Raw genomic sequence first — 19,297 nt, 5'->3', positions numbered from 1 at the left:
CAGGAGACCTGCAGGACAGCTTTCCTTCACTGTCAGTGACAGAAAGTAAATAATTACACTTAACTTAATCACACTAAAGTAGCCTACTTGTACTTCACTTGAGTAGCCCATTTATTTTCTTTATACTCTTATTTACTCTACTGCATTTCAGAGGGAATTATTGTTATTTTTACTCCACTACATTTATTTGATAACTTAATTTGCAACAGATAACAAAATATCATCAACAAATAAATAATGAGTTAGTAGGATAGGCTACATGACTATTGAAACACACAAGCAACCCAGCAGTAGCCTATATAAAGTATAAAATTACAACATCTGACATCAACATTAATGCACCAATAATTATAATAATAATTTGTAGAAAGAAAAGAAAGAAAGAAATAAAGAAATATAAAGAAAGAAGCATTTGAAGACCAATCTGTCCCCATTCTCGGTCTTTTTGCATATTCAATGTTGAACGTGCAGTAATTCCTTATGCAAAGTCTATGGCTGATTTAGTTGTTACGAATAAAAGGGACTATTAAGACTATTAAGTCCAACAGGGACCGTTGTGCCCCAGGCACTTCCGTGCTCGGCCCATTATAAAAAGGTGGATTTCCATGAAAGAGGGAACAGGAAAGTGTGTTTTATTTGTATTTCCATCTCTTCTCCAGCAGGGGTCAGCCTATATTTACAGACAGTAGGACACGTTTGAAAGCGCAAAGAAAGTGTGTAGTACAGTTTTCATCTCAGAAACAATAACATTTAAAATCCATAAATAATTCTGATGTCAGTAAAAATGTTGCAGTTATATTTTCATGTGGACTTTATAGCTTTCTACTCAACACTTAAATATGATGAGATTATTGTACTTAGTTTTTCCGACCATTAAGTGCTATTTAAAAAAAAAATCCATCTCACCTTTAAAAAGCCCCAATCAGTGTCCATGTCAAGATAGGCAGCAATAAAAGTTTATACAACGTTTAAGAAAACTGTATGGTCAAAAACATAAGGTAGGTCGACTTATATGGGCTATGAATCCAGTGTGTGTGTGTGTGTGTGTGTGTGTGTGTGTGTGTGTGTGTGTGTGTGTGTGTGTGTGTGTGTGTGTGTGTGTGTGGTTTGAGAGAGAGAGAGTCAGGGGGTGGGGGGAGGCTTGTGCGCGAGCATTGGATAACTGCAGCAGCAGCAGCAGCAGAGCAGCTCGGTGTTTCGCAGCGAAGAGAACGACTCAGAGGATATTTGTGGACTCTAGGAAACATTCAGGTGAGTCAGGCTTTTAATGCTTTTATTGTATTTCTACTGTGCCCTTTATTGTTTCTTCCACTTTTCGTGCGCACACGCTCTCTGCACCACAGACTGTTAAAATTAGCTCTGCGCTCAGGTGAAGGTGCGTTTCGGTGTGCAGTGGTGTTTTCCCTCTCAGTGCTGCAGTCCGGGTCCGGGTCGAACAGGACAGGTGCACATGGGTGGATGTTTTGCACGTTCGTAGCGCGCGCGGAAGCCTGTTATTACTTAAATCCATAATCGTGTAAGTTAAATGTACTGATGAATTACTGTGCGTATGTGCGTATGAGTGTGTTTGTGTCACCGTGTCCATATTAGGACGGTCGCAAAGCTCCTCACTAGCTGACTGCATTGTTTTTAAAGTCATACATCATGATAGCATACATGATAGATATGTCGCTTGTCTGTTTTCTAAGCTGTGTTGATGTCTGTTCGTGGAAAAGGTGAATATAAGCTCGATGAGACAAAGACAAGTGGAAAGAGCAGAGAATAGTCTGTTAGACTGAGTATAGTGTCTTCAGTGGTTTGTTGTAGAAGTTCATTAAACTTAATCATCAGAACTAAAATGCTAAAATTAGCATAGGGTCCTTGGATACGAATGAGGTCATAAATTAGTTTGATAATGAGTCACCCTCTATAATGGGCAAGTTGATTAATGGTTAATAAACAATTTACTTATTCTTCAGAACAGATATTAAAGCATTAATCAAAGTTTTGCACTGTCAGGTTGGGAAACATCTCTCTTACTGTTCAGCTGTGAAAGAAATACCCAGATGCTTTACTTGAGTAAAATAAATAATACAAATACCATCAATAGAGTAAAAGTACAAGGTTATTAGCTAAACGTAATTAAAATATCATAAGTGACAGTAGGCCTACTTGTTTTACACAAGTGTTCTAATAATACAATATAGATTATATTATTGGATTATTGCTACTAATTAATGTATTAACAGTATTGTACTGTCATGGTTGATCAAGGGGAAACTATTTGATCATATCTTATATGTACAAGCTTAATTTGAAAGTAACTTTGAACTACTGTCAGATAAAAGTGTAAAAAAGTACAATATTTCTCACTTAAATACAGTGGAGTAGTGTAAAGTAAAATGAAATGGAAATACTCAAGTAAACTACAATACTAAAATATTATACTGAAGTTCTTGAGTACATGTACATTTGTCATTAATAAAGGATTTTTTTTAAGAGTTTCTCTATTTTGCAGCTTTTCCAGGTGCCTAGCACCAACCAGGACGATTGTGATTGGTTTAAAGAAATGCCAATGAGCCAGAGCACGTTTTTCTCCCATCCTGGAATGCTGTGTGAACTTGCCAGACCCTCCTTTGTAGCACTGCGGTGGAGGAAGGTCTGGCAAAGCGAGACTACTGCTGTATAAATGTTAATATAAATAATTGATACATTATTCTTAGAGATCCTTCAAATACTAATTGTTGGTTAATATTAATAAGTTGTTTCGTTGTGGTTCAGATACCCTACAGTCCATTTTGCAGAAGGTCAGAGGTCAAACGGTCCATTTGAGGAGTCTTATGATGAAGAGCTAACTAAACACCAGCCACAACCTGGCAACCTAACACATCTTAACACATTAAGGGTACTTATTAGAGAGTGATACAACGGTAATCTCATCTCTCCAATCTCTCTGATTTAAGTGGGCTCATGAGATAAGTAGCACGCTGTTTATATTATATTCAAGGCTTATATTTGCCAAGCAGACCAATTTACACAACAGAATATGTGACAAATACACTGCATATAACAAAAATTAGATTATATACTACACAGAGGCAGAAGAAAGCTGTTTTTTTTTCTAGAGTAACCGTTTTTTTAATGGAGAAGAATTTATTAGTCAATTACCCAATGAGTCATACATACATAAATAAATATTCTTCCTTAAAATACAGGGGGTATAAGTAAGTACACCCCTATGTTAAAGTCCCATAGAGGCAGGCATATTTTTATTTTTTATTTCATTGATCCAGGATACTATGCATCCTGATAAAGTTCCCTTGGCCTTTGGAATTAAAATAGCCCCACATCATTGGCATGGTTTTATTTCAGTTAGCCTAATAGCTGGTTTGATTTGCATTGAGAGATGATTTTATGGAAAGTACCCCATGCCAATCTCTAGGTATGGTGAAGGGTATGTGATGATGTGGTGGGGGGCTATTTTAATTCCAAAGGCCAAGGGAACTTTTTTACTTTATCAGGATGCATAGTATCCTGGATCCATGAAATAACTGGCCTTTAAAAATAAAAATCTGCCTCTATGGGAATTTAACATACTGTAGGGGTGTACTTACTTATGCCCCCTGTATTTTAAGGAAGAACATTTATTTATTTATGATACATTATTCATTCACAAAAAATATTGGTGTCCTTAAAGGTTGGATTTTTCTTCATTCTTTTTAATTTAGTCATTAAGATCAATTTCCAAAAGAGGATTTTTTATTCCTCTTTTTAGTCAACTTTAGCATGGATGTATTCACTTATGCTAGCACTGTAAATGGACTTTTTGGATAATTCCTCTGATTTTCAAATCCAAATTACAGTTATTTCATCATAAATGCTGACAGCTATCAGATAGATCCAAACAGAGATAATTTTTTTGTGTATGTATAAGGAGGCAGATTATTTGCGACACAATCCTAATTTCATGCTTCTCTGAGAAGATTTGTCTTCAGATTTCTCCACATTACAGTAAATGTTGCCCACAGGCTGAACCCACTCATTCTTCCTTTATTGTGTGAGTAATAATCCCATTTATGGTTCAGCTGTATGCCAACTCCCAATGGTTTGGGATAAAGACGGAAAAAAGAAGAAAATGTAAAAATGCCATATTTAAGTAAAGCATATATAATACGTACGTAATGCCCTTAAATATATATATATATATATATATATATATTTATTCAGTCTTTGTCGGTTGATGGCTTTAGCAGAAAAGTATTTAGAAGTGTGGCAGTGTGTTTGGCGTTTTAAGTCAGTTGAAAGAAAAAAATACAGGAATAGCGCAATTGTTTTATCAATCTTTTTGCAGAAATGTCACGCTAGCTGTTTTGCTAAAATCATGCTCATATTGGAAAGCGGCTTCATCATACTCTGAAAACCTCTTCATATTAGGCAAGTTGTGAGGGCAGAGACTATCCCAGCAGATCTGTTGCAAACCCAGCTCTGTGGATCAATGAACAGGAAGAAACTGATAGTCGTTGCTAAATAAAAGGTGTTTCAGACACCACCTGCTATTTTGTTCAATTCCTCTCGTCTCCCATCATGCATGACACATCGGTCGTGCCACTGCCAAGGCAGATGTGTTTACCTTTCATGCTTTCATCAGTGAGGCAACACAGCGTAGTCAACGTCCTTGCCAGCTTCTGTGGTATACGGTGTACCCCCGCGCAAATGCAGATGTGTTGAAACAATGGTGTGTTTGCTTTGTGTTTCATGAGGGCAGCAGCTGACAAAACCACACCAAAGGGCTTCTCACCAGCATGCCCCCTTGTCTGGTTCATCTGCTGTCCTCGATTTTGACACAGTTTTGGCAGACGGTTTTGGATAGCAGTCATCAAACAAGACTTTTTATATACAGACTATGGTTACACTGTTGCTCTGCTCAAATGATGTCACTTGAGTCCGCGTTGGTTGGGGCTTAAGGCTACAAGTTTGAAAATGAAAACAAAAACTGTGTGAAGTTAGAAAGAAGTGAGCTAACAAGACCTTTGTAGCTCACTATAATCTCTGCTTGAGGCTACAGCAGCTACATAACACACCTGAATCTTGGAACCAACTGTCAGTGGTTGAGTTGCCTTGTGGGTAATGTAGGCGCTACATTTGACAAGGAAGAAGAATGTGTGGAATATGAAGAGATGATATTCTGCTGCATGGATTTGTTATATGATTGCAATGCTTAATTGGTGGAGCACCCTTTTAAGACTGCCTTCCTATGTTGCAACCTCGTAATGGAGATTCTCCTCCATTGTGTGGTATTGTAGTTGATTGTCAACACATGTATTGATGGTTGTACAACAAAGGAGGATCCATCAGCCTGCAATTCTTTGCAAAAGTTCGACCACAAAAAGCATCAAACAAATCAACAGTTCAATCAGAAAGTGATGCTTTCAGGGGCGGCCTCTGGCTCAGTCCTGCAGCGGCGCGGGTTCGTGTCCGACCTGCTGCCCTTTGCTGCGCGTCATCCCCCATCTCTCTCACCCCTTTCATGTCTATCCAATGTCTCTACTACTAATAAAGGAAAACCCCCCAAAAAAATAATCTTAAAAAAAGAAAAGAAAGTGATGCTTTCAACTGCATCTTCATGTGTGAATTGAATTGTTTATGTATATATATATATATATGAAATATATATAAAATAAATAAAAAAGTATGTAATAACTTTAGTTAAGTAAGTATGTCTGTAAGACTCTTCACTCAACTCAGTATATGGACATTACATTGGACAAAGCCAGCTTTAAGAAATAGTTCTGGATAAAGGCAAGGTGATGGGATCCCTGCACCATCATTAACTTTTTCCCTTCTCATCCCTACGTTGTCATCTTATAGGTTGATTTCAAAGCTTAGCAGCCAAACTGCTGACAGAGAGGTCATTAGCCTCACTGTGCTTCATGCTGTGTGTGATTTACAGCAGCCATGGAGATTAAACTGGGAACTCTCCAGTGTCACAATGATGCTGAGCGGGATTCACAGTGTTGACCCTTTGATCAGCAACCGAGCCAGAGAACAGGGCAGCCAGGCGGAGATTGTGCTGATGGCACGGGGCCTAATCTCTAGATTATCCATCATGCTGCTCCAGTGTGCACAAGGCTAATTAAGAGATGGAGTCGTGTGTTGCAATATCACATCACAGGGGCGCATTATTTAACTTCCAAAACTTTTTAAATGGGCTTTTCTGTAACAGCATCTTACTCGTTCACTTTGGCCTATTGGCTGTAATCAGAGACTGATGGTTCATGTCAGCAACTCATTTTCTGCTCATGCTGTCAAGTAGGCAGGTATTTTAGGTGTATTATTTACATGCTGAAGTAGTTACACTGTATTAAGATAATGTAATTAATAGTGGGTTTATTGTTATTTGCTACAGAATGCTTAGCCTATATGTCAAGATCAAAGTTGGCGTATATACAGTAGTAACTCAAAAAATACAGTTCAATCACAACTGAAAATATGCCTCATTGTGTGTGTGAATAGAGGTGAATAAATATATTTGTTTGTGTTGCAGCAAAGTGTCAGTTCTGTTTCTTTGGGGGGGGGAGGGGTGTGTTCGGACCTGCCCCCAGTGCTAAAAAGAAATCCTAAAGGAAACACTGTATAGTATCGGATATTTTGAAGTGAGGTTGTATGAGGTACTTAATCCATTGTCAGTGTATTAGCTACAATAGATGGCAGTCGGCACGCCCCCAGTTTGGAGAAGCAGACTGGAGTACAGACACAGAAGTTCAGCAATGTACTGCTGGATGGGGGCAGCAAATAAATGTATTTCATCCACCAAAAAAAATCAATATCAGTTTAAGTGTACGCTATATTTAGAATATTTTCACCGCTTTACCTTGCTGTCAGACAGCCCTTTTTGATGGGGAACTGAAGCTGTTATCTATGCTCTCCTCAAAGCCACCGCACTCCTTTGACAAAAACAGTAATTTTACATTGCAGAACATGGGAGTTTCTGGTCTACTGCTGGTCGTATTCATGGCCTCGCACTTAAAAAAACTTAAATGTCCCATGACATGGTGCTCTTTGGATACTTTTATATAGACGTTAGTGGTCCCCTAATACTGTATCTGAAGTCTCTTTCCCGAAATTCAATTTCATTTTCTCAAAGGCAGAGCAGGATACCCAGGGCTCAGTTTACACCTATCACCATTTCTAGCCACTGGGGGACCATAGGCAGGCTGGGGGAACTCATATTAATGATAAAAATCCTCATAAAGTGAAATTTTCATGCCATGGGACCTTTAATATACTGTATATCATATATATATCAGTCACAGGGACCATTTTTCTACATAATGAGTACTTTGATACGTTTAAACACTTGCTGATAATACTTTACCTACTTGTAAGTTTAGTATGTTTAGGATGTTGTATTGGCATTTCTACTTAAGTAAAGGATCTGATTACTTCTTCCACCACTGACTTAAACACAACAACTTTGAATATATTACTAAGTACAGTATTTCTGTAAACATTCGTTTTATTTTTCATTGATTTTAGTAACAACAGCCTCTGGTTTGGTATTCTTTCATTTCTCTTTTAGTTATACACGTTTTTCTCTTTCTCAGCTGGACAATAATCAAAGAGTCTGCATCTGCTTGCTGCTGGGCCTGAAGATCCACATTTCTCACGCTTAGATTTTGTGTCCAACAAATTGAGTGCAATTAAGGCTTTGCTTGGACCCAGGTCTGAGTGTTAAACATGGGAGACCACCTCCGGCCCCTGCTGCTGCTCCTGATGCTCCTCGCCAGGCTGTCACAGCTGTGGGCCTTGCCCTTCAGCCCGTCCCTGGACCTGGATGTCACCCCCAGGACTACTGTCTTCTACAAAGGTACATTTTCAAACTGTGAGGCAAAGACACTGTGTGAGGGGAAACAGAAATGTGCATGTTTGTGTTCTAAAAACAACATATTTTTTTCCCATTTACTAACACAGTCAGCAGTTGGAGCTGCTATCATCTATGTAAATACACAGACATTATACCAATATTTTTAGATACAGAAATAACTGGGCTCAAGTTGTAGCTCACAGTGTCACTCTTTGAATCCACGGCAACATTATACGTTCTTTTTACATCCCCAAAGCATTATTGGAGCTGTAGTTGCAAAACATGGCAAATGATTATCCCCCAAATAGAAGGAAGACAAAGATTAATAATAGGACTGACAATGACAAAATGCATTGATATAACTGTGGGTAGAGGAGTGAGGGGGGCACAGTGTCAGACTTTGAAAACCCCTGTTCTAGATGCATCCATGCAAACACACACATACACACACACACACACACACACACACACACACACACACACACACACACACACACACACACACACACACACACACACACACATACACACACACATGTACTGTACATGTCCACTAAACACTCAACTCACTGTCCTTATTTGAAGCTGCTCCGGCTCCTTCCTCCCTCCCATCCTCTTTTAAGAAGTGGCACATTTTCGAAGTTGGCCCTGAAGACAGCTCCTTCATTCTCAGAGTTATTAATCGCCTCTCTCAAGCCCTGTCCTAGATCACACGGATCAGCAAACACTTCTAATGAAACAATAGAAAAGGAGCCCTCATAAAAGAACACCTGAGCACAGTAGACCTGATTAGTGTCCATGCAGAAAATACTGCTGAGTAGGTGTATTTTGGCACAGAAGGGGGTGTTTACTGTACACACATCATCAGCACCTTCCTCTTTCTACCTTACCCTCTCCCGCTTGCCACCAGCTCACCTTTCCCCTCCCTCTCTCCTCGCCCCTCATCACTGCGGCAGAGGCTATCACTGCAGCGAGAAGGGAACTCCGGCACTGGCAGACTGATCGGATGGCTTTGCTCTTACCTCCACCCCGCTCCTCTCCACTCCACTCCTTCTCAGTCTTCTGAGGATGACTATTATTAGAGGACGGGTGGAGTGAACAGGGACCAGCTCTATTGCCTGCCGAGCTCTCCGGTGCAATGTCATAAGAGCTGTTGAGAGTGTTGCAGTGTGAGATGATGCTTTGGAGATGGGAGGATATGCTGCTTGACGCTGCGCATCACAATTACTCAGGGAGATGAGAATATAAGAGAGGAGGAGCCAATTTTTAGTGTCTCTTTTGCAGCTTTACTTTGCATTTTCTTGATTCAACCTGAGAGGACTTGTTGCAAAAAATAATATTTAGTTTACAATTTGCTGGAGCAGGAGGGAATCTTGTGATTATTCCTCCTTCAAGGTCCAAGTTTTCCTTCACAATGAACTGATTTGTTGTGCTGCAGAGAATATTTGGGAAAAATATTTATGGCAGACCCTGCAGCACACAAAAAAATACACAAATACTAATACATACTAACACTAATACATGGCACTACTTTTAAACCTACTGTTGTGTACTGCAACCAATGGGAGCTGACAGCAGTGAACTGATTACTGATATCAGTACTGTTATTTATCAGCCAAATAAAAAGGAGACACTTGCTAAACTCTGAAGAGATGGGGCAGCACATATAATTCACTAAGCCTCATTAAGTAAGTTTCTAAGTGAATCATAGACAGAACTCAGTGTCTATTCTCTTAAAGCCAACTCCTTATTGTGATGCCCCATTCTATTCTATTTATTTACACATCTCTGACTCTGCCTCGGATTATAAATCATACATACTCTCTGGGCACTTTTCTGTGCTGCAGCCAGAGTCAGTCTCTCATCACAAATTTAATTTTTCCCTTTGCCCTCTTAGAAAGTTGTCCTTGACCTACTTTCTAATCATCGGGGGAGTCCATGAGGGTGCAGGATATGCATGTGTGTCAGCATGCGTTTTGTCAGTCTCCATGTGAGCTATACGTGTGTGTGTGTGTGTGTGTGTGTGTGTGTGTGTGTGTGTGTGTGTGTGTGTGTGTGTGTGTGTGTGTGTGTGTGGGGAGAGGGCTTTTTGGGCCCCTGTCACTCACTTTCCCTGTCACTTGGGGGAGGGGATGGAGAGTGGCAAGCTCCAATTCAAAGAGGGTTTATTAGCATAAAACTATACTATGTATGGGTTTGTGTGCTAATGAATGGTTTATGTTTAGGGAAGGATAATGATAGAAATGAATCCCCCTTAACAGTAATTTTATGAATTGTATAACGCCTCAGAGAGAAGATCTGCCTAGATGTGCAGGACTGTATATGGAAATAGGATGGATTTTGTATGTGGGTGTCGCTACCTACGGGAGACTCTGTGGGAGGATTTATATGATGTATCTCGGCTGGGGTGAGGGGGCGCTCATTAATTTACAGTATGCTTTGCAGATGGTCTGTGTGAGTGGGAGTACAAGGACATGCTGTATCAGAGGGACCTCAGATGTATAAGAAGGAAAATGACACAATATGACTTTATGCTCGTATGGAAGACACGGTGGGTCGGAAAAAACTCTATAGAAGAAACATAAAGGAAAGGATCCTGCATAGTGTAAGAGCCTTGGAATGGTAACATTTTACAGATGAAGGTTCTATTTCTGAAACTGCACTAATAAATATTAAGAATAGATCAAATGACTGTGTGTAACGTGAAAGGGGTCGCTCGTAGTGATGAACCCAACCCTGCAGTTCTCCTCAGTTTTGCAGAGCGTTTTAGGATCTTTCATCTCTTTGTTTTGGTTTTACGGCCTGCAACTTTACTGTTTTAGTTCAGTCTCATCGCTCCTATCAATCTCATTTTCAGCTTTAATTAGCAGGCAGCTGTTTTCAGTCAAAAATCTCTGATAAACCCATTGTTCGCTACCTGCCCAGCACCAAACGGCAAACAGATGAAGTTAGTGACTAGCTGGTGAACATAGTGGAGCATTTAGTAGCTAAAGGGCCAGCTATTTCCCTCAGGAGTTGGAGAACAAACCACAGATAAAAAAAAATGGGAGTGAATACATGACCAAACATGACAAACTACATCCTCAGTGTCTGCTTGATGTGTAAATAGGCAGCTGTTGGCTAACATGTTTGCCATATCAACTTACAGTGCCTTGCGAAAGTATTCGGCCCCCTTGAACTTTTCGACCTTTTGCCACATTTCAGGCCTCAAACATAAAGATATAAAACTGTAATTTTTTGTGAAGAATCAACAACAAGTGGGACACAATCATTAAGTGGAACGAAATTAATTGGATATTTCAAACCTTTTAAACAAATAAAAAACTGAAATATTGGGCGTGCAAAATTATTCAGCCCCCTTAAGTTAATACTTTGGGCGCCACCTTTTGCTGGATTACAGCTGTAAGTCGCTTGGGGGTATGTCTCTATCAGTTTTGCACATCGACAGAAGAAATCTTTGCCCATTCCTCCTTGCAAAACAGCTCGAGCTCAGTGAGGTTGGATGGAGAGCGTTTGTGAACAGCAGTTTTCAGTTCTTTCCACAGATTCTCGATTGGATTCAGGTCTGGACTTTGACTTGGCCATTCTAACACCTGGATATGTTTATTTGTGAACCATTCCATTGTAGATTTTGCTTAATGTTTTGGATCATTGTCTTGTTGGAAGACAAATCTCCGTCCCAGTCTCAGGTCTTTTGCAGACTCCATCAGGTTTTCTTCCAGAATGGTCCTGTATTTGGCTCCATCCATCTTCCCATCAATTTTAACCATCTTCCCTGTCCCTGCTGAAGAAAAGCAGACCCAAACCATGATGCTGCCACCACCATGTTTGACAGTGGGGATGGTGTGTTCAGGGTGATGAGCTGTGTTGCTTTTACGCCAAACATAACGTTTTGCATTGTTGCCAAAAGTTCGATTTTGGTTTCATCTGACCAGAGCACCTTCTTCCACATGTTTGGTGTGTCTCCCAGGTGGCTTTTGGCAAACTTTAAACGACACTTTTATGGATATCTTTAAGAAATGGCTTTCTTCTTGCCACTCTTCCATAAAGGCCAGATTTGTGCAGTATACGACTGATTGTTGTCCTATGGACACAGTCTCCCACCTCAGCTGTAGATCTCTGCAGTTCATCCAGAGTGATCATGGGCCTCTTGGCTGCATCTCTGATCAGTCTTCTCATTGTATGAGCTGAAAGTTTAGAGGGACGGCCGGGTCTTCGTAGATTTGTAGTGGTCTGATACTCCTTCCATTTCAATATTATCGCTTGCACAGTGCTCCTTGGGATGTTTAAAGCTTGGGAAATCTTTAATATCCAAATCCGGCTTTAAACTTCTCCACAACAGTATCTCGGACCTGCCTGGTGTGTTCCTTGTTCTTCATGATGCTCTCTGCGCTTTACACGGACCTCTGAGACTATCACAGAACAGATGCATTTATACGGAGACTTGATTACACACAGCTGGATTCTATTTATCATCATTAGTCATTTAGGTCAACATTGGATTATTCAGAGATCCTCACTGAACTTCTGGAGAGAGTTTGCTGCACTGAAAGTAAAGGGGCTGAATAATTTTGCACGCCCACTTTTTCAGTTTTTTATTTGTTAAAAAAGTTTGAAATAGCCAATGAATTTCGTTCCACTTCATAATTGGGACCCACTTGTTGTTGATTCTTCACAAAAAATTACAGTTTTATATCTTTATGTTTGAGGCCTGAAATGTGGCAAAAGGTCGAAACGTTCAAGGGGGCCGAATACTTTCGCAAGGCACTGTAATAAAGTGATGGGTAGCTCACCTGGTAAAGCGCGCACCCATATATAGAGGTTTACGCCTTGATGCAGAGGCCGTGGGTTCGACTCCAACCTCCAACCTGTCATTCCCCCTCTCTCTCCCCTTTCATGTATTCAGCTCTCCTATAGAAATAAAAGCCCAAAATGCCCATAAAATAAATGTTAAAACCCCCCCCAAAAAACTAAAATGATAATATGCCTTTCAATTGGCCAAAAATTAAATAATGCAGCTTTTAAATTAAACTTGCAGTGCCAAAACGTAAAAAGCTTTCTAAATAAGCAAAACTACCTACAGACAATAGCCGCTTGGATTAGCTGTTGTAGCTAACTATAGGTATTCTGGGGCAATTTGCTGGCTAACCTAACCACCTGACAAGTAGCTAGCTAACCTAACTACTAAATGTCAATGTAAGTAAAAAGTTACTTTCCACCACAGCAGACAAGATCTTGATATGATCCGTGGCAGATCAAAACGTGGTGTGTTTTATCAGTAAAATCACTCAGTTTGTAATTTTTCTGGAAATGTGTGGGATCCTTTCTGTATAATAAGAAGTTGAATAGTAAGTACATCCAGTTAAGTGTGCAGCTTTCACCTTTTCTCCCAGAGGTGAGATTAAAGCTTGACTGTGTTCTGAACTCTGCTGTTTGCTCATGGGGGTTCCTGCCTCTGCCACCAGACCTGAAGTAATGCATGTTTGAAATATTGATGCACTGTAAGTTGTCTGTTGCTGCTAAGACAGGCTGAGATGGCAAAAGAGGTTATGTAGTAAGTTTCCTCATGGTTAGCACTATTAGTATTGTATTATCACTGAATTTACTGTTCAGACCAGTCTGTTATCTTTGCAAACAGCAAATCTGTTTTGAAGGAAATTATTTATTTACATTTTCAGCTCATTATCTGACTGAAGTTGTTTAATCTCTGTGTGACAGTGCTGTTACACCATTTGTTTTTTATCCTTTTTTATTTTTTCTCCTCTATGGCGAAATTTCATCCTTTGGACTCTAAAATCCACTGAGACCTCCATGATGCTTTGATCTTATATCCCCTCAGATATAGTGTGAATCTGATAAGATCTTATTGGTGATTCACTGATAGCATCTAGCGAGACCTGGAATGACACAGGAACTATTTATGTGTGGTGTATGTAGGATTGGCTTTCTTTTCTGAAAGATGAAAGCCTTGGCTGTCTTTCATCTCATTCTGCAGTCTCCCCAGTTGAACAGAGTTCTACAAAAGTTTTGGATTTGACACACAGCTTTGAAAAAGGTATTGTGTATGACTGTGAGATGTGTCGTAAACATAAGGGCTTGTTCACACAAATTACTAATATAATAAATAAGTTTGCATTTACCTTTAGTGATAACTATCCATGTCAAAAGGGGTTTTATTTCCAGTATTTTGAGATGAACAACAAAAAAACATAAGTGGAAAACTTATTCAAACCTGACAGTTGGGCTTAGTCTGAATAGACCAGAGGATTATTTGTACCGATCCAGAATGGAGTCGATCCAAACAGATCCAAATAAAAGATAGAGCACAAACACTGGCAACAAGCAGCCAGGATAAAAAATAAGAAGTCATTTTCCTGCGGTTCATAGTTCACACAGTTTTTTGACACCTGATGGAGATACCTGTGAACCACAGACCTGTGAACTCTTTTTATTGGATCTACTTCTGCAAAAAAAAGCTGTTGACAGAGTACTGAGGATTATCCAGAGTAAAAGTTGCACAGAAATTGTTGCTGTTGTTGCACAGAAATGTTGCTGGTACGCAATCAACTCCCAAAACAATTACATTATGAAATATCAAATCTTTTATGATTGTCTGTTTTTGTTCTGTTTGTGCTCCCAAGGCTCCCATTCGCCTTTTTTGAATTTCACATACAATACAAACAGATGTACAAAAGCAACAGTCAGGCCACTTAAAAACTAAACAAAACAAAGACAGACAATTCACATACGTAATTTCATATGATATTATTTCTCTGTAAACAATATGTCCTCTTCGTCTTTGTCTATTTATTTGGCGCAATTCCATTTTTTAAATATGTTCTCATGTTGTCTCTAATATCCCAAGTCTTCATAGTGTTTTATTTTATTTTCACTGCGGTGGCCAATAATATTTTATTGTAACCTGCAGGTAACTATATCAACAGTTAAACTGCCTACAATTAACCTTTAAAAAGCACGTCGATTTAAACACACACTTCTGTTTTTGCCTAGTAGTTGGCGGCGATATAAGCCTGATAATATCCTTTGAAATGTCCTAATGTAGAAAATAATGGACTTCATAATAATGGAGGAAATACACTCTGCTTCTTTGCCTCCTATTTTTTGTGTATCAGGGCACCCAGTTGTGTATTATCGCTTACATAACACATCGTCATTGAGTAGTGACGTCAACCTCATTGACTCTTGAGGCTGGTGAAGAAGTAAAGAGATGCTTATATAATGTGCGTAAAGTTGACGACAACTGACAGTTCTGACACTGTCCAAAGAAGTTAAGTCAGCCTTTCCTTCCAGCATTTGTTCCCTCATTTTTGTAAGCACGTGTGTGTGCATGCATCGGTGTGTGTCACATGCTCTCCACAGTGTGTCTAGTGATCAGTGAGTCACACAGGAAGTCACACACACTCGACACACACATAAACACAAACACATTGGATTTACTATAATCTTGGATCCCACTTGGAGAATAACAAATATGTCTGAGCGGGAGCGCACACATTCTGGATGCGCCACCTGTGACGGCTCAGTGTTGAGACACACGCGCTTTAGTGAACACACAACACACACACACATACACACACATGCCCTCCCCAGATCTTCTGAGTCACTGATTTAGAAATGTCTTCACTCTTTTTCAGTTGACAGATGAAGGGTGAAATAAGTCTAAAGTGTGTGTGTTCCAGGGGCGCCTGGGTAGCTCACCTGGTAGAGTGCGCGCCCATATACAGAGGTTTACTCCTCGACGCCCTTTGCTGCATGTCATTCCCCCTCTCTCTCTCCCGTTTCATGTCTTCAGTTGTCCTATAAAGGCCTAAAATGTGAAAAAAAAGTGTGTGTGTTCCCCCATTGGAAAATCTGACAGATGTTTCTAAGGGACATTTTGACCTTATTGAATGATGTACTCTGAACATTCACACAAACAGGTTTACACTAGCACACAGACACACGCACACACACACACACACACACACACACACACACACACACACACACACACACACACACACACACACACACACACACACACACACACACACACACACACAGGATCACAACAGTAAATAGAAGCTTCTGGCACACCTCAGTGCTCTGTTGACTTTCCTCATTGATTTTGCAGCATAGCACAAGGTACAGTGTGTGTGTGTGTGTGTGTGTGTGTGTGTGTGTGTGTGTGTGTGTGTGTGTGTGTGTCAACACGGGTCCGTTGCTAATTTACTGAGTATATTTATGGCCATGTTCATGTTTTGGTTTTGGTTGTTTCTATCTTTAATGCCTCACTAATCACTCTAATGGACTCTGCAGTTTTCCCCCTTTAGCCTCTTTTAGCTTATTGTTTTAGTTTTACAGTCGTGCAAGCAGACTGAAACCTTTTCAAACATCTGGATGTTGTGTTGTCCTTAAAGAGTAAGGGACGTCAGGTGTTCAAAAGTGTGCCAACAAGTCAGTGTTGCCTGCAGAACAACAGCACACAGTCCGACCACGGAAAGGTCTGAGACCAAGGTCGCTGTGCCTCTGCTGCCTTGGGGCTGGGGACATTGTGTACGTCACCGTAGTCCTTCTCATCAGCACTGTGCCAGTTATATCCTGCAGATACTGTTTTTATAAGATAGAAAGTAAGGCTTTTGCTCACTCTTGGATGACTCATATGTAGTGGACTCATTATGTTGCCTTGGGCTGTCATTGTGTTTGCATAAGTCTCTCTTTAAACGTGATCTCTGAGCATATGCAGTGTTCTCGTGATGAGGATTATGTTTTGTTGTTTTTGCATTTTTGTGTGTCACGCTCTCCTCTTTGGTGCTTATCAATACATAGATTCAGAACGTGCATTTGTGTGTACATGCCATTTATGTGTGTGTGTGTGTGTGTGTGTGTGTGTGTGTGTGTGTGTGTGTGTGTGTGTGTGTGTGTGTGTGTGTGTGTGTGTGTGTGTGTGTGTACCAGCTTGTGGTGGAGAGGGTGCTCCACCCCCCTGGCGTGTCCTGACCTTTGGCTGTGTCGGAGGAGCTGCTCATTGCTCACTCAAATGTTAGGCTGACTTGCTTTGAGAAATAATGGGTGGCAGCCACACTGTCTTATTTGTGGATTGCATTGAGAGTTACATAAGGTTTTGCTTTTGCCATCGAGGAGTGGCAGCAGTGACTCTTAAAAAGTTTAGTTCACTAGAATTGAACAATGAACCTGATAATAAATGGGCTGAAAGCAACACAAACACTGCACTCATTTTCATTTTCATTATTTTTTTGCAAACTAAAACATATGCAATATGAATAATCTTTCAGGATAATAATGGTTTATTACTACTTTGGTCTAATTTTCATAGTTTTGGCCATCGTTTCTATAAATTATGTAACATTATCTTACTCACCATGTTAACTGCTCAGACGTGGGCACATTGCTAAAAAAGATGTCAGACAATCAGACAGGTTTAATAAACTCCCAGTTTAAAATGGAGAGAATCATTTGAAGTGTATGTATTTATTGAGGGTACTTAATAGAGAAACACTTAAGCGATTAGACCCATTCGATGGATGTGAAGAATCCTCATTAAGCGTATATGAAGCTAGGAGTCTAGACTCTGGTCGTGGTGGACTAAAACCAGCAAGTGGTTTGCCTCCAATAAAGTAATCTGCTTCAAGTGTCAGCTTGTTTACAACCTGTCTGGTCTGATCACCAAGTTGTAATAAACTGAAATCATCGTCACAAATCTTTACAAATGCTGAAAGAACAGTGATTTGGGCCATCAAAGTGTTCCTATTTACAAAGTTAGATGCAGAGGCGTGCAGTATCTACACTAATGGCCCAAAATGAATGTTTTGAAGATTAGATTTTTTTTTTTTATGTCACTGTTGATGTAACTTTTGTGGAGGGTTTCCTCTACCAGGAACAATATGTGCGGTGTCATTCTTCCAAGCTTTAAAATCAGCCTGACGTGCTCGACAGAGCCAGTATGATAATAACCTAATTATTGACCAGTGAGTGGGATTGCTGTGGTCGTCTGGCTGTCAGTGATAGAACCAGTAAAAAGAAAAAGGCTGACATGAAGGAAGGTGGGCGGTAAGAGGGACCGCAGTCTGACTCAGTCATGCTCTTCTGGAGAGTTGACGTGCAGTCATCCCTCAGTGTGTCCATGAGACAGTTAGACAAGCGGCCAGTCATGTGGGGAGGAAAACACCCTCCATGTGATGTTGGGGAAACATCATAGTGTTGTATTACGCAAGATCAAACACGCCGAAAGACTCGCTGTCATCCTCATTATCATCACGGCCGTTATATATCATATTAAAAACTTTAGTAATACTGTAGTTGAGCTAGTAGAGGCCCTGAAGAGTTTGTCTTCTTGTATCTTTGTTTTGCAAAAAAACAGGGTTTTCATTTTGGGACGATCCTTTAACTGGTTCAACGGCAACTTTAACCGCGACTGTTAACAGAAACTTGTCGTTTTTGTCTCAAACTGTGCTGTATGTGTCTGATGAAACTAAGCACAAATAATCTCATAATCTGAAACAAAGATCTCTTTTTTGTTGTTGCATAAAACCCATACTTGTAGATCTTCAATGTATGGTAACAACTGCATTGATATTTGGAGTTTTTACTCATCATCCTTGCAATATTTCTGTGCATTGGTAGGGCTGCACTGCCTCAGCACTTTTTGGTCGTTCCTGATTTAAAGAGGAACTCCACCAATTGTACGCATCATAATGAGTTTACTAGTCATGGGTAGTATTACTCAGCCTGTGAAAACATCGTGTAATGTGTTTTAGGGCTGTTGTTTGTGGTGCTGTTGAGTTATGCTGCATTATATTGAGATGTTTTGATTTTATTGCTGTATATCACTCACACTTGCTGTTAAAGTGGCACTAAATTGACCCTGATATAATTCAATAAGTCCAAGTGAAATTAATGAACTGTGGAATATAAAATAACATAACACATCAGCTTGCATTGCTGGCTAATCATCTGTGTACGTGCAGCAGATACACTGTGGTCCCCTGGCACCTCCCGGCTGCACAAGACCCCTTTTCGCTTCATTACATTAAACAGTAGAACAGATTAATCGCGACAAGCGTGTACCTTACACCACAGTAAATCGATTGGCGGGGGACAAATATAGGTTGTCTTATTACTGGGATTCTGCTGCCATCGGTTTCACAACGGAAGAAAAAAGACAGAGAGGGAGGAAGAGAGGCGATTAATAAGCCCATCTGCTCTCTGCTCACTCATATCACTGTTGATACCTTTACTTATTATGTTGTTCTTTCTGCATGTGTGGTTTCTTTCTTCTTCTGTGCGTCAAACTTATTTAATCAGACATTAATCTTCACTTGCATCTGACTTTTAGTTCAATTTAAAGCTCTGTAAACCTACTTTTGCACAGAGGGAGAATAAACAACGCCCTTCTTTTTTTATTCTGCCTCACTTCTCTCTCTAGTCACACAG

General features: G+C 40.0%; 1 protein-coding gene across 1 annotated transcript in view; it reads left to right on the top strand.

The window, feature by feature from the left end:
• Positions 1 to 1,152: 1,152 nt before the first annotated feature.
• Positions 1,153 to 19,297, top strand: part of sema4gb (sema domain, immunoglobulin domain (Ig), transmembrane domain (TM) and short cytoplasmic domain, (semaphorin) 4Gb) — a 43,330-nt gene continuing 25,185 nt past the window's right edge. Inside the window, exons 1-2 of the mRNA XM_039788210.1 lie at positions 1,153 to 1,251; positions 7,584 to 7,846. Of these exons, the coding sequence (XP_039644144.1) occupies positions 7,717 to 7,846 (130 nt within the window). The 5' untranslated portion in view covers positions 1,153 to 1,251; positions 7,584 to 7,716. The remainder of the gene's footprint in view (positions 1,252 to 7,583; positions 7,847 to 19,297) is intronic.

This window comes from Perca fluviatilis, chromosome 21 (genome assembly GCF_010015445.1).
Source record: "Perca fluviatilis chromosome 21, GENO_Pfluv_1.0, whole genome shotgun sequence".
In the NCBI taxonomy this organism is placed as follows: Eukaryota; Metazoa; Chordata; class Actinopteri; order Perciformes; family Percidae; genus Perca; species Perca fluviatilis.
Note: the sequence above shows the minus strand (reverse complement) of the source record. Positions and strands in the feature narration are given on the sequence as shown.